The sequence below is a fragment of the Gossypium raimondii genome, chromosome 10 (assembly GCF_025698545.1).
Source record: "Gossypium raimondii isolate GPD5lz chromosome 10, ASM2569854v1, whole genome shotgun sequence".
Taxonomy (NCBI): domain Eukaryota; kingdom Viridiplantae; phylum Streptophyta; class Magnoliopsida; order Malvales; family Malvaceae; genus Gossypium; species Gossypium raimondii.
In genome coordinates, this window is record NC_068574.1 from 43,515,424 (window position 1) to 43,532,512 (window position 17,089).

The 17,089-nt window shown below is 30.3% G+C and overlaps 2 protein-coding genes across 2 annotated transcripts; one reads left to right on the forward strand and one right to left on the reverse strand.

Moving 5' to 3' along the window:
* Positions 1-4,509: 4,509 nt before the first annotated feature.
* LOC105777979 (serine/threonine-protein kinase RUNKEL) lies at positions 4,510-11,089 on the forward strand. The gene is made up of 11 exons (XM_012601517.2): positions 4,510-4,679; positions 4,796-4,885; positions 5,090-5,142; positions 5,234-5,309; positions 5,505-5,566; positions 5,685-5,763; positions 5,858-5,917; positions 6,067-7,722; positions 8,027-8,890; positions 9,656-10,781; positions 10,856-11,089. The coding sequence occupies exons 1-10, from the start codon at positions 4,632-4,634 to the stop codon at positions 10,769-10,771; spliced, it is 4,104 nt and encodes a 1,367-aa protein (XP_012456971.1). The 5' UTR covers positions 4,510-4,631; the 3' UTR covers positions 10,772-10,781; positions 10,856-11,089.
* A 2,588-nt stretch (positions 11,090-13,677) lies between these two features.
* On the reverse strand, positions 13,678-16,004 carry LOC128033980 (uncharacterized protein At2g29880-like). Its single transcript, XM_052622481.1, has 3 exons — positions 15,647-16,004; positions 15,158-15,573; positions 13,678-13,705 (listed from the first exon to the last, which is right to left on the reverse strand). Exons 1-3 carry the CDS (start codon positions 15,914-15,916, stop codon positions 13,678-13,680), a joined length of 714 nt encoding a protein of 237 aa, XP_052478441.1. The 5' UTR covers positions 15,917-16,004.
* Positions 16,005-17,089: the final 1,085 nt, after the last annotated feature.

Below are 17,089 nucleotides of genomic sequence, written 5' to 3' on the forward strand. Positions count from 1 at the left end.
TGTGGTAGTTGAGAGGGACTGCCTTCGTCTTCCTCTTCCCACCTCTACTCAGCTGCTACCCTCTATTTTTTTGCCTAAGGATCTCTTTCTTTTTTTCTCTTTTTACTTTTTCCGCCCACTTAAGGTTTATTTCTTTGACTTTTATAAATTTTTTCCCTAAGGTAAAGCCAAAAGCCCATTATTTTCTTCCCTCTTTTTTAGGTAGATATATCTAGTACAAGTTCAGCTAGGCCTAAGATTGATACGCTTTGAGTGTTGCCTGGACATCTTCTTGGCATTGTCATGACATTCGTGTTGACAAACTATCCAACACTTTGCCCCGAAAAACTTTCACTCATTTACTTCTTTTTCCTCATCCTGCACTTGCTAATCCACCACCTCACACAACCCTCTCACAAGCAATTTAAAAATAACTAACATTTAAGTACAACTCAAGCTCCCGATGTAATGCTAAAACAAGAAAAATACTAATGGAATGTCCTAAAATGGAACTAAATGTACCTAAGTATAGGCCATTAGCTAGATCTAAATGCATGAAATATAACTCTTTTCAAGAGTTAACAGCAATAGAATATGGTAATTCTATCTAAAGCTCATTATGGTTGAATGCACTTGAATTTGTAAGTTTTTTTTTAACTGAAGTATAACTCTACAGTATTCAGAATAAGTTCTCAACTAAATTTACGTGAAAAATATTACTGATGAGAACTTGCAAGAGAGAAAACTTATGTATGAAAAGTCATTGGTTATGTACTTGTTGTACACCTGGAAAATAAGATTCACTCTCAAAATTTGCTATTAATAGATTTTGATTGGATTCAAAGTCTACTACTGGAGTTTAATTTGCTTACTTCTTGATAAAATCGTCAAGACTCAACGTAAAAAAAGGTACATATTTAAACATTAAATCAACTTGATATATGCTTTAAATTTTGATATGGTCTTTTTTAAGTTTTGATTACATGGGTTACATATTGTTTGAAACATCTCATTTGTTGAAAATGAATATTAACTGGTTTATTTATGTTGCTATAGTAGGTTTTATAATTAAATAATATATTTGATTAAAACATATCTAGTATGCAAATTTGCCTTAATAAACTAATGAATTTTATGGTTATTCGAATTTGATTTAGTTCATACGTTTTATATTATTCCATGTTGTTAATTATTTAAAGAAATGACACAAGCAATTGTACATGAAAAGTTCTATGAGCATGACTGGTTGGATTTTGAATTAAATTTCATGCATGTTTATGATGATGGTTATGAAAGAAAAAAATTGCTAGTTTTTATTATGTCATGTTTTTATGTTTGAGATGTGACTTTTATTGGTATATTTAATTTAGATTTTTTCTATACATGACCTAGTTAGATATTCTTGGTAGTTAATTGATTATACAAAACTCTTATTAAAAGGAATTTAAAAATATTTTGAATTGATCTCATGTCTCATTATGGCTAAACGAAATCACGAGTTATTTGTTCCACCAATTTTGCTCCGTTCCCTGAAGTGAATGTAGCAATTCATAACAATTAAGAAAATTTAACTTATTGTCATTATTGAAAAATATATAAGAAGAAGATCAATGATTCAAAATATTACCAAATGTTTATTCTTAGTAATGAATGTTCAATGATTTATATTAATTTATTATTCCTTAAAGCGAGATGATATATATATAATCTTATTGGTAAGAAATATGATATATGCTTACATTATTGTCTCGAATTACTTTTTGCACATTCCTTGAAGTGAATGTCTGAAATAAATATAATAAATTTTATAATCATTTCTTTTTGGATATTTGGAGATTTTGGCATATTCCTAAAATGAATATTGCATATAATTGTTTGGAAATTATATTTTGTTGACTTAATGGCATCATAAACTTCACATTGATTTAAACGTTTTCAGTAGTAAATGTCACAATAGTACTTATATGTGGATACAAAGTAAAAAGAATGACATTAAAAGTATCAATTTGCCACAATTTATATTGACATTATTAGTACAATTGAAATGCATGTTAAAGCAAACCAGAAGTTTACTGATACAAATGCATTTACTACTTGGCGTGACCAGTTAGACCATCTTGGATCATATATGATGCGAAAATTAATTGAGAATTTATATGGATATTCATTAAAGAACCACAAGATTCTTTAATTTAAAGAATTCTCATTTGTTGCTTGTTCTCAATGAAAATTGATTCTTAGAAACTCACTTGCTAAAGTTGAGATTTAATGTCTTGCATTTCTGAAATGAATATGGGTCCATTCAACCACCATGTGGATGATTTTGATATTATATGATTTTGGTAGATGCATTTACAAAATAATCACGTATGTGTTATCAACTTACAGTCTATCGTTTGCAAGATTGCTTGTTTAAATAATTAATTTAAGATAATGTAATTAAGAAAATTCATCTTGCTAATACTGATGAGTTTATATCTCATCTTTTATTGATTGAGTTTGAAAAATTGTGTAAAAGTTTGTTATTTATGCGTATAATGGTTTAAAGAAATTATTGATTGAACACCCCGATTAATGTCTAAACTATTACTTATGAGAACTAAACTTTCTATTTCAACTGAGACTATTTTTTACACATTGTACGCATCAAGTCAATAAATTATAAATACTCTCCATTACAATTGATTTTTAGTCAAGAGCTAAATATTTCTCATCTTTGAATTTTTTATGTACATATATATTCCAATTGTTCCACCACAACGCATAAAGATGAGTGAATCCTCAAAGAAAGTTAGAAATATTTATTAATTACAAGTCTCCTTGTATTATTATATGTTTTAAATATATTAGAGATTCAATTATGACATGATTTGTGATTACTATTTTGATTCGGTAGTTTTCCCGATATTAGGGGGAGAGAACTAATAACTTGTAATGAGTTAGGGGAGAGTAATTTGAACCAGAAGCTCAACAAGGATAACTCATTAGAAGTTCCAAATATGAAAATTCTCATAAAAGAAAATAATAAATCTAGATGGTCATATAGTGAAGGCGAGTGCTCTTGAAGAGACTCAAGACATGACTAATAAGTAAAACTCCATAAGAGATTCAAGTACTTGAAACTGAAGACTAAACTAGTGGAAATAAAATATCTCGATAAGTTATGTCAATTCGAGAAAATGTGGAACCGATAATAAAAGTGGTCGATAATGTTTTTTCATACAATATTATTGCTGAAATAATGAAATAAAAGAAGAATCTTGAATAAATCTATTGAGAAATATATATATGGAATATATTATTCATAATAGAAAGGCGCAACTCAAGTACAATTAAAATTATGGAGTTTTTGAACCAGTAGTCCAAATATCTAAAGGTATAAGGCTAGTGAGGGTACAAATGAAGTAGTTTTGCAAAATTAGAATAAAAATCTAAAGTTTTTCGTTAAGTCCGATATTGATTATGAAAAGATATAATATTCTTTTATGGTGGATGCAATAACCTTTAGATATATTATTAATCGATAGTTCATAAAAAATTAACTTTCGTCTAATGATTGTTGTTACAACATTTTATGAATCACTATATAAAGCTTATATTAAAATCCTTAAAGGATTTAGAATGCTAGAAACATATTAAAATTCTCGAAATTGTTTATTTAAATGAATTGAAATAATTTGAACATATGTGGTAAATTTGACTTAGTGAATAATAGTTGAAGGAGGATTATAAAATTATCCAAAATACCTATTTGTGTTTCTATAGAAGAATCATGATTAAAATTGCTATGATTATTGTTGAAATTCCTAAAAGATCAAAATATATTTTCCCAAAATTCCCTCACTCATAACTTTCAAAAGAATGATGATATAAATGTTCATTTGAAAAGTTAGTATTCAAGATTGAATATGTAGAATATAAGATATTATGTGATGTTTTCATGAGGAGAGTAAATACGTGTTGTATTCTTTTTCTTTAACCAATGTTTTGTTCCATTGAGTTTTCTTGGTAAAAATTTTTAACGAGGCAACTTTTAACGAAGTGTTAAGAATATATTATTAAGTGAATGTGTATTAAGATTAAGATAATTGTTGATGTACTTTAAATTCTAATAGTCATTAAAAGTACATCTCTACTTCATTTATATTTCTTATATTTATAAATAAAGATTTTAGAAAAACTTTGTAGATTTTATGATTAATCAATAAAATACGCTTTCTTTCACTATTTCATTTTCTTTATTCTTTACTCTCTATTTATTTATAACATATATTTCAATTTCACCGAATAATTATTACATTTTTATTCTATTTTATTTCAACGAACTGAACATACTCTATTATTTTATATTCTATTTCTACTTAATAATTATTACATTTTTACTCTATTCTATTTTGTAAATACGGGATGTTGGTTGGATATGAGAGAAGGATTTTACATGCTGTAAATACGGGATGGCATAGCACGGAATGAAGCGAGTATTTATGTATTCTCGTTTTTTGATTTTTAATTCACATTAATTCCCGCTCATTTCTACAGTCCCGTCAGTTCTCTCTCATTCATTTGACAGCAAAATCGCTAAAAGGCAATAATTCTCAATCTTTATCCCAAAATACCCTCCTCTGCTCTCCGAGAATTTTCCGATCTCAACAATGAACCACTATCACATCTACGAAGTCATCGGTCGTGGCAAATACTCGGTAATAAATGCCTCTCATTCTCTCAGATTCCGGTGAAACTTTTGTCGCCGATTGTGTTCGTTTTCGCTACATTTTATCATTTTTTACTTATTTAAGTTCTCAATGGTTTTTTATAGACCGTGTATAAAGGAAGGAAGAAGAAGACGATTGAGTATTTCGCAATCAAAAGCGTCGATAAATCACAGCGGCACAAAGTTCTTCAAGAAGTAACTTGATTTAAAAAAAGAAAGTTTGATATGATTTGGATAATTAAGCCGATATTTATGTATTTTTAGCTTGTTTTTATTTGACAAGACCCTTGTTGAAGTTTATTTTTTTGAATCTTCTGTAATTGTTGTTTATTTACAACTTAAGCTGCTAATTCTGCAATTTTAGCTTCCGTTTTTACTATTTTTGCTTTTTTCTTCCAGGTTAGGATACTTCATTCATTAAATGATCCGTATATTCTAAAGTTTTACTCATGGTATTTTTTCCCCAATTTAGATATTGGATTACTTGCGAATTTTTTTTGGCATATTTAAAGTTGTCTCGATTTTGTTACTTTGTGTATCAAGGTATGAAACTTCTGCACATTTGTGGTTGGTTTTGGAATACTGTACGGGCGGAGACCTCATGACCTTATTACGGCAGGTACTTCACGGACTACCTTTTCCCCCCTTTTCTAAATGTTTCAGTTCTTTAAGTGGCCTTCAAAGAAAAGTTCTTTCAAGTACGAAAGGAACTTTAGGATTTTCTTGTTCTCATTTACTAAGATAGATTTGAGGATCTTGAATACGGGTATGCTAGTTTAGGATTGCATTTATCATTTTTTTTTATGGATTTCAGGATGGTAAACTGCCGGAAGATTCAATTTATTTTTTGGCCTATGATCTTGTCCGAGCTTTGCAGTAAGTATCCTTTTTTTTTTCTCGTTTATTATTGCAGTTTGTGTATTGTATGTAATATGTTTTTGTTCTTCATTTAACACCTTTCGTGAGTTACTAATGGAAATATTGTTGTTATTAGATATTTACATTCAAAAGGAATCATTTACTGTGATTTAAAACCATCAAACATCCTTTTGGACGAGAATGGCCATACAAAGGTATCTATCCCCTGTTACGAATATGCAATATTGAGTTGCTATTACCTACATCGTTTGCAATTGAGTTTCACCTTTTGGTATTCGTGCGATGCAGTTATGTGACTTTGCACTTGCTAGAAAGTTGAGTGATATATCTAAAACACCTTCTTCCATGGTAGGTTCTTGTAGGCGTTGTGACATTTTGTGCCTATACATGAATTACATTGTCAATTTAATCTTCACTAGGTTATGGAAATCTTTTCAATTTCTTCTCCCTTTCTGAGTTGTTCATTGTTGTGCTTTCTACTATTTGCACTTTTTTAGCTGCCACAAGCAAAGCGAGGAACACCTTGTTATATGGCCCCTGAATTGTTTGAGGATGGAGATGTCCATTCTTTTGCATCTGATTTTTGGGCCCTAGGTTGTGTGCTATACGAGTGTTATACCGGGAGGCCTCCTTTTGTAGGAAGGCAATTCACTCAACTTGTAAAATCCATTCTCTCAGATCCAACTCCTCCACTTTCAGGAAGTCCAAGCTCTTCTTTTGTCAATATTGTTAATTCTTTGCTGATTAAAAATCCAGCTGAAAGAATAAAATGGTCTGAGCTTTGTTTACATGCCTTTTGGAGGACAAAATTTTCTCTGGTAGCTTTACCTCCTCAGCCTGCTTTTGAAAACATGATTGAGTTATATGCTAAACCATGTCTCTCAGAGCGTAACGGTGACAGATCTTCTCAAAGCAAGACTCCTAAATATAGGGAAAAAGATTCAAAAGGGGCTTCAAGAAAAGATGAGAATTCTCTCATGGCTTTAAGAGGCCAGGAGACAGCAGTCAAAGGTACACCAATTGGCTGTAAAACTCAAACAAAACCTTCTGGAAGAGCAGTGGAGGAGAAGCATAAAGATCAGTCCAGTGCCATTAAGCGTGTGAACCTCTTGAGGTTATCTAGAATAGCCAAAACAAACTTACAGAAGGACAATGAGAAGGAAAACTACCGTAGGCCTATTCCAAATAGCTCTGAGAATGAGTCTGAAGTTAAAATCGAGAATACTGATATGGAACTTGATTTTGATGAGAACACTGAAGAGGACGTGCCTGATGAACCTGATGGATCAGATGTTCCTACTTGCACAACTGAAGGAAAAATTTCATGTCAGAATCAGCAACTGCTCAAAGCGGAAGAAAGGGATAATAACATGGACCAATCAGATAGCCAAGCCATCAGTAATTTGTTGGCCTCTGATGAATCAAAAGCACATGATCAAGAATCATCTTCCAATCATGTTGAAGTTGCTTCTACCCCACCCAGTGTCAGTTCCCAAAACAGAAACCAGAGAATTAAGGAGAGTCCAGTATCTGCTCCTGATTCTGATTGTTCAAAATCATCCAACAATATCTCCCAAGTTCTCTGGCATCCTTCAGATCTTTCTGTAAGACCCGTAATTCCAAGCAGAAAAGCTGATAAGTTGTCAGAGGTAATTCCTTCACTACCATTTGAGGCACCGCAACCTTCTGACTTTGTAAAGATGTCAAAGGAACAATTGGATGCACTCAATAATAGGATCATAGCAATATTTGGTGGAAATGCTGGTATCAGCGAGAAGCAAAATGTGATTAGATATCTTGAGATGCTTAGCAACAATGCAGATGCAGCCAATATCTTGACTAACCGTCCAATAATGCTCATGCTTGTCAAAATGCTTAGGCAGTCCAAGACTTCAGCTCTGCGTGTTCAACTTGCTTCGCTTATTGGCTTATTGATTCGCCATTCTACTTTTATTGAAGATGAGTTTGCAAATTCTGGAATTTTAGGTGCACTTACCGATGGTCTTAGAGACAGGCAGGAAAAAGTGAGAAGGTTTTCGATGGCTGCATTAGGTGAATTACTTTTCTATATTTCCACTCAGAATGAGCATGCAAGAGATAATAACCCACCTGAATTTCCATCAAAAGACAACAAGCCTGTATCTGGCTGGCAGGTTTGTTTTCAAATGCCATTACTTTAAAACTGTAGACTGTATGCCACATTAGTGGAGTCTTCATTTTCTAGAATGTTGATTGTATACCAGTTAAGTAACATCTTGATTTTCTATGATGTTGCTTCTAATGTATCCTTGTTTTGAACAATTCAGAAACTGCCAAAATATAATGTTAATAGAAAGTTGTGAAGTTTTTAGTCGATGCTTCAAGAGAGCTGTAGCTTGTGCAATACCCACTAATGCTGTTTTCTTTCGTAGCAGATTTTTGCTTAAATTTGTAAGGAGTTTCTTTGGCTCTTGGCAGGTTCCAAATTCATTGATTTCATTAGTGTCATCCGTTTTACGTAAAGGAGAGGATGATATGACTCAATTGTATGCACTAAGGACAATTGAAAACATTTGCAGTCAAGGAGGACATTGGGCAGCTCGTTTTACCAGCCAGGATGTGATTAGTAACCTTTGTTACATTTATCGTGCTGCAGGGAAGCAGGAGAGCATGAGGCTAACTGCAGGTTCTTGTTTGGTTCGCCTTGTTCGTTTCAATCCCCAAAGCATTCAATCTGTTATAGATAGATTTTCACTCAAGGATATTGCATCTACTCTCAGCAAAGGAAGTCTCCGAGAGCAGCAAATCAGCTTAAATCTTCTAAATTTGGCTTTTCTTGGAAGCCATCTGTTCTCAAATATAGGACGGTACCTTCTACCTTTGGTGGAGGACAGGAATCTGGTGCCTAGTCTTCTGTCTCTTATTGAGCAAGGAAGTGAAGTTTTACGGGGCAAAGCACTTGTTTTTGTCGCTCTTCTTTGTAAGAATGGTAAGAGGTGGTTACCACAATTCTTTTGCAATGCAAGGTTACTCCCCACAGTAGACAGATTGGCAAAAGAGAAGGATAACTATCTAAAGCAGTGTCTGGATTCATTTCTTCATGTTGTGGCAACAACCATCCCGAGTTTACTGGATTGTATAACTGGAGATATTCAGCAAATGATGGCTGGAAGGCGACAGATTTCTGCCCTTACCAGTCGTTCTGCTCCAAAGAACAATATTAATTTGTTTCCTGTTGTTCTTCATCTTCTTGGATGCTCATCATTTAGAAACAGAGTGGTGACTCAGCAGGTCTTACGGCAGTTGGCAAATCTTATTCAAGTTGTGGAGACACCATTTCAAGTAAGTAGTATCTGAGCCATAGTTTGACAGCACATTTTCATTGTTCCTTACGAAGTTAATATATAGTTTCTCTGAGCAACTAGAAAGTACATATATATATACTGCTAGGGCTTGACTGACGTTCTAAATATGTTGAGACTTTAAATGACATGTTACTTGCCAGATGCATGTGTAGTAATGTGTCTCGTCTTTGGCCAACATGAAAAGAAAAATCAGAAAACAAGAGGATAGATAGTTAAAATGTCTGTTGCAAGTAGTAATCAATGGCCATACAGCCATACTGCAAATTGTGTTAGAAATTTCTAAGACAGGCCTTTTGGAAGTATGTTATTGGTATATCTAAATAGAAGTTTTCACCTAGCTGTTTCCACAGTTATAGTTCTGTTACCTTTCTTTGTATAATCGACTTCTTACCATTTTGAAGTGGACAGTGGATTCTTTACTTGTTCCAAAATATTAAAAAATAAGATAAATAATCATCGGCATTATTCCACCACATATGTTAAAACTCTGAATTTACTATGATTTTATAATTAAGTCGAACCTCCACCTATAGTTTATTTTAGATCAGATGCTTACTATGATATCGAAACCCCAGTTCTGTTGGTTATTGTTGTTCCGTTTCTTTTGAATTTGTCACTGGTAAGTCATTTCATCTTCGGTTTACACATGATAGGATTTAAATTTCATGTGATCTTATATTTAAATTGGCCTCTTCACTAATCAATTGAAATACCAGCATTGACTACTCTTTTCAATGACCAGGGACGGGATGACTTCCAAATAACATTGTTACGGATTCTGGAATCCATACCTGAGGAGTCTCCAGTAATCCTTGAAAATCCTAACATTTTTATCCGTGGAATTCTCCCTAGCCTTGCTGTTCTTTACGAGGGCAATAGAGATGGTAATGCCAGATTTTTGTGCCTCAAAATTATGTTTAATGTGATGGACATCATCTTGAATGAATCTTCATTAAAAGACCAAAGGTCAGAGGATCTGAAATTGATATCTAACTCTCATTTTCTTCCTCTCTACCCCACCTTGATTGAAGATGAAGATCCCATTCCCATGTATGCACAGAAGCTTTTAGTGATGTTAATCGAGTTTGATTATATTAAAATCTCTGACATTTTAGATCTCAAAATGGTCTCAAAATGTTTTGAATTTTTGCTTGGCGATCTGGCAAATGCCAATGTAAACAATGTCAAGTTGTGTCTAGCTTTGGCTTCAGCTCCGGAAATGGATTCTAAGTTACTTTCACAGCTGAAAGTAGTTAGGAAGATTGGAAATCTCTTGGAGTTCGTATATGCTAAGGATATGGAAGATTTTCTCGAACCAACTATTGGTTTGTTTAGGGCTTTTCTTCTATGCTCCATAGGCAGTAGGAAAGGCTTCGTTTATACCAAAGAACCCACACTTTTAGGCCCCATTTCTTCCGAGCCAAGTGCTCAAATTGATCTGCAGCAATGCATACTAGACATAACGGATTTTGGGAGCAATGTTGGAGTCTTACTGGAGTTGAGTGCTTCTCATGAAGCAAGCATTGCAGATATAGCCTCTGAATGTATCATATTGTTGCTCAAGACAGCTCCAAGGGAAGCCACAACTGGATTCCTGACTAATCTTCCAAAAGCAGGTTTAATACTTGAGTCCTGGCGCAAGGGCACCTCTTACTTGATCTTGCAGCGGATATTGCATACTGTCGGTTATTCCTGCAGGCAATGCCTGTCACATGCCATGATACTGTCAATATCGAAACCCGAAATTACATGGATCGAACGTATTGTTTCCGATCTGAAAAGCTCAAATATACCCGGATTAGCTGATGTTGCATCCCTTGTACTCTCAGAGTTGCAGCGGCTGCCACGTTGCATTTGAACTTCCTGAGGTTGTCTAACTTCATTTTCGCTTGTTTCTTCTATACATAAACAGTTTCTGAGATTTACTGTACAACTGTTACAGGCCATTGTAAATTAACTGATTCCTCCAACGGACGCTAACATATTTATGGCGTGGTGGACTATGGCGGCTAAAATGATCCATGTTTGAGGTGAGTTACATATTTATTCGCTCCTTTTTCTTGGTCTGTAACTGTATAATCCATGCATACTTCCTATCGTCTTTGACATATTCAATTTTAAGTTGTTTTTTTCTCCTTGAGAATTTACTTCAAAGATAATGCTCCACATTTATGCATGCCTTTTGGAATCTGTCAAATCGTATTGAGTTGATGCAAGAGGGACGGGACTTTACTTCCCCTGTTTATGGGCCTGATTTGGTTCAGTTCCAGCCTAATTCAATCTGTGACACTGTTTAATAAAAAATTATATACTTATATCGGTATCTAATATCTAATATTTACATTTAAATTCGAATAATATAGATGGCACTGCCGTTTACCTTATACAGTGTTCCATTTAGTTATACTTTTTCCTCTTTACATTTCTTAAAATATTTCTTTTAGATATAAGTACGAAGTTCTAAAATATTTCAAATAAAAAAATATAAAATATAAATATTCAAAAACTTTTGAATTGATGTAAAATCTTTTATTTTCTACTGTATTAAATTGACATTTAAAAATATTTATAATTTAATTTAAAATTATTAATTATAATTCTATTTAAAAATAAATTGTGATAATTTTATTGATTCTAAAATAGAATTATAACTTGAATAAGGCTTAGTTTCTCCTTGTTGTTGTAGTTGAAAATTGCTTTTCATAAATGTTTCTAAACAAAATGGTTTTGAAAAGTGTAATTTATTAATTTAAGTGTTGTTAAAAATTGTAGTGAGAAGTTAAAATGATTATTTTAGACATGATGAAAATAAATAATAGATTAATTTAAATGCTATTTTAAAAATTAATCTAGTGGTACATAACATACAAAAATTAAATACTTTTTAAATAATTAATATAAGTTATTTTTAAATTACTTTGCCACCTTAAATTTTTAATATTAAGCATTTGAAATAAAATTAAAGAAATAATTACATTAAATATAAATATTATAACAAAAGATATATTTCATGTATTTAATTAAAATGAATTCATTAAATTACCCGTTAAGATATTCCTTATTGCTTCTATTTTATAACTGCATGAATTGTTTTATACATTACCACCACTATCATCATCATTTTCTTTATCATGCATATTTTCTTGGTCAATAATTATATTTTTATAAATCTGTATCATCTAATTTTGCATGTTTTTGAATAAAGTTATGTATTGCAGCATCTTTTGTTTTTCAAAATTATAACTTGATATATCCTTAAAATGGTTTAATTTTTAAGTACATTAAAAGCTTGTTCAATTACACTATGCAATGACGAATGTGAATAATTGAATATTTATTCTTTACCAAATATGGTTTTCCTTTACAAATATCAAGTAAATGATATTGTTCTCTTTAATATGGTCCAAGAAAATCTTTTAGTTGAAGATATTCAGAATCAACAAAATAATATTTTTATAAATTGTAAGAAAAATAAAAAATCCATTAAAGAACTTATTATTCAAATAAATTAAATAAATGAATTTACTATTTGACAAGTGTGAGAACTATAATCTTGGATCTCAAATTGCATTAAGAAAAATCCTAGTGCCATGCATCGAACTTTTCCATTTGGCTAATACAAATGTGACGAGCATAAAATTTGAATAAGGTTTAGTTATCCATTGTTGTTATTGGTTGAAAAGAGCTTTTTAAACAAAAGTGATTTTAAAAAGTGTGATGGAAAAGTGATGTAGAAAAGTGTGATTTATTAATTTAAGAGTTTTTCATTATTGTAAAAATTGTGATGAAAAGTTAAAATGACTATTTAAGACATGATGAAAAATAAGTACTAGATTAATTTAAATGATATTTAAAAATAATAATCTAGTGGTATATAAGATAAGAAAATAATTCCTTTTAAATAATTAATTTAAAAATAATAATCTAGTGGTATATAAGATAAGAAAATAATTCCTTTTAAATAATTAATATAAATTACTTTTTACATTTTAAATAAATAGAAAAATTATATTTTGCTAACATGTTGAATTTTAAACTACTTTCCCACCGAGTGTTAAAATTTTAATATTAAACATTTGAAATAAAATTCAAAAAGAAATAAATAGTTACATTAAATATAAATATCACAACAAAAGACATATATTTTATGTTTTTAATTTAAGTGAACTCATTAAACTGTAAGCTATGATATTCCTCATTGCATCCATTTCATAACCATATGACTTGTTTAATTCATTATCGTCATTATTATGCACGTTTTCTTAGTCAATAATATTATCACATGCCTTATCACTATTTTCATATTCTATAAAATTTGCATCTAGTCTTGCATGTTTTGGAATAAAGTTATGTATCGTCATTGTAGCAACAACAATTATAGCTTGCTTTTTAAAAGTAAAACTTGGTATATCCTCAAAATTGTCCATTTTTTCAAGTACACTAAAAGTTTGTTCAATCACACTACGTAATGACAAATGTGAATAATTGAATACTTTTTTTACAAAGTGTGAATGATTGAATACTTATTTACTAGATATAGGGTTTTTTTTCTATGAAAGTCAGGCATGGTCCAAGAAAACTTTTCATTTGTGAATATATAGAATCAACAAGATAATACTTTATTATAAATTGTAAGAAAAATAAATAATCCATTAAAGAACTTATATTTTGTTCAAATAAATTAAATAAATGAATAAATTACCATTTGATGGGTGTGAGAATTTTAATCTTGGATCTTGAATTGCATTAAGAAAGAGTTCAATGTCATGTCTTCAACCTTCCCGTTCGATTACTACAAATGTGAAGCACATATTAAAATCACATTCTGTCATAATATTTTGTGTTGGGACACCTTTTTTTCCTATATAAGGAATCTGTTCATTTAGTTGAAGAATAGTCAGAATATGTGTATGTAATACCCCAAACCTGGTCTAGACGTTATAGCCAGATTTTGAAGGTTACATTAGCAACCAAAATGGCAAAGTAAAACATTTAGAGTGCGTTTGGTTCGCTGTATTGGATTAGAGGTGTATTGGATTAGAGGTGTAATAGCAAATCAACTGTTTGGTTGAATGTAATGGAATAGAGGCGTAATATTAATCTTGTGTTTGGTTGAATGGAATAGAGGTGTAATAGCATAATGGAAAAAACTAAAATGACTAGAATACCCTTAGCATAAATTTGTTTTGGTAAATGATTATTGTTATTGTTATTTAAATTTTAATAAGGTTATTATTATCAATAATAAATATTTTAATCATATTTAAACATAATTATTATTAAACCCATTTTAATTAAAATATATAATTTCATAAAATTCTTAATAATTAGCGAAATTTGTTTTGGTAATTAATTATTAATATCAATAATAAATAATTTAATCATATTTAAACATAATTATTATTAAATATATTATAATTAAAATATATAATTTAATAAAATTCTTAATAATTAATATTCTTATATGAATTTACTCAAATCATAATATATGATCTTGTAAAATATAAATTAACATAATTATTATTAAATATATTATAATTAAAATATATAATTTAATAAAATTCTTAATAATTAATATTCTTATATGAATTTACTAAAATCATAATATATGATACTATAAATGAAAATTTGAAATAATTAATATTAAATATATTTTATTTAAAATATATGATTTAATAAAATTTAAAATAATTATAACTAATAAATTATATTTTATGAATTTGTATAATTTAAAATAATAATTATTACATATAATTTAATAATTAATATTAAATTTCATAAAAATCTTGATAATAAATTTTCTTATATGAATTTATACAATTTAAAATAATTAATATTAAATATAATTTAACAGTGATATATAATTTCATAAAATTCTTAATAATAAAATGTTCTTATATGAATTTACTAAAATCAATATATAACTTGAGAATTATATTCTGCATAAACATAATTAACTTATATTAAAAAAAGGTTAGATAAAAATGAAATTGTACATCATAATCCATATGTTATATAGTTTTACAACATCAAAAAGTTTGAACATTGATATTTAATGGTGAGAAAGAAATCTTCTGACCCATTCAAATCGGGCAACAGAAGGTAAACTAAAGAAAACGATCATTTGAGTTGGATGATCGGGAATTTTACTCAAAGCATCATACCGTTGATCGTCGGTTAAACCTTCAATTGACCATAAGGCTGAATATAAATTTGAAGTTTTCTCTTCCATCTTTCCTCTGACTTCTGCTGAACTACCACCTCGAAGGCCATAGTCCTACTGATTTGATCGCCAACGGCCTGGATTTTTTCCCCCAACAAAGTGGCAGCCTCCTCAAATGAAGAATACACATTATCACGAGCATCAGATTTCTTCTTTCTCTTGTTTGAAGATGAGGAACCCCCTTGGTCTCTATCTCCTCGCGGATCTGTACCAGAAACATCCATGTCGTCTAAAGAGACGTCAGCTTCGCAGTCATAGAATGTGTTTCTCTCTTCATTCATATCTGTAGTATGTTCATCCTCAACATGTATTTCTTCAAGAACATCAGCAGCTGTTTGAGCGTCTTTCCCAGTCGCCCGATCTCTTGCGTATATCGCAGTAAGCTGGTTGTAGTAAGGGAAAGAACGATGTCTGAACTGAGAGGCTTCTTTGTGACTCTAAAAAAAATGAGGAAATCATATTAGTTATAAGTTTTGTAAAAAACAAATAAATACTTGAAATACATTTTACCTTTACATAGGATTCCCAAACTGCATCTTCAGCAACAACGAGCTGCCTATGCTCGTCCCAACCAAAACCACTGTTGTTTTGGCCATTAAGCATGTCGTAGACGACTGACCATTCCCTTTTTAGGCACCTAATCCGAGATTCAATATTTGGTTTCGCCTTCAACATTGCTCTTGGTAAAGCCTTTTCTAGCATTTTCTCTAGCTCGTTCAAATAACCGGCTTTGAACCCGGTATCAGCATTAAATGTTCCTACATTGTGCAAATCCACCATGCAAGAAACCAAGGCTGCATCCTCCTCTGGAACCCATTTTCTTTTGCTTCCTCGAGAAGCTTGAGAAGAAGCACCCGTTGGTGGAACACCTGACATATTGTTCTTAAAAAAAAAAACAAATTAACATTATTTACTATTTTGAATATCATTTAATTGTTGGGTGAACAGTAAAGAAATTATAAAGCATGTATAATTGACCTAAAATTAATTGTTGGTGTATGTATAATTGACCTAAAATTACTTGTTGGTTTAATGTTATTTACCCTAAAAACATTGTTGGTGTATGTATAATTGTTGGTTTAATGTTATTTACCCTAAAAACATTGTTGGTGTATGTATAATCTTTTAATTTTACGTATATTTTAAATATATATGATAATTTTATTAATTAATATAAAAATATAATTCTCTCCACATAAAATTATATCAACATTAATACTTAATAAACAGGTTTCATGTTTATTATCAATTTCAAATTATTAATATTAAAGATAAAAATTATAATAATTACAATTATATTTATGTTATTAATAATGTTCTCATTATTAGTATCATAATATTTATAATTTAATTAAACATCGAATTTATAATAAATTACCTGTACTATTTTAAATAATAACAACCTTTGCCGCATGAAGAATTTTTTTGATAGATTAGGTCACAAGCCCCATTTTTGGTTTAATTATTCTTTCGTCTCTATATTTTTACACATTTAAAATTTAATTTATTTATTTATAATTTTAAAATTTAATCCTTTTACTTTGTTAAATTGGATTAAGTGACAATTTTAACTTAAAATTGCTCTCATGACAAATATTATACAAGTCATAAACTAGATAAGCAAATAAGATTGTTAAATATGAATAAAAATAATAATCGGATGGAGTATTTATTTTTAAACTCGTTAAATTATTTGACTAAAATAGTAATCGATAAATAATTTAAATACCAATGTAAAAAAATTAGAGACAAAAGTAAACGAAATGAATATGGTTTGAGAGATAGTGACGTAAACCATAATAAAAGAGAGCAATTAATCACATTAAATTAGCTTACTTTGGTCGGTGAAATGTCATATAAAGAAAGATATAATTATAATTTAGCTTTGGTAAATAGATTACAAACTTTCACCCTAAAACATCATGAAGGGCATGAAAAGTAATTAAAAGGAAA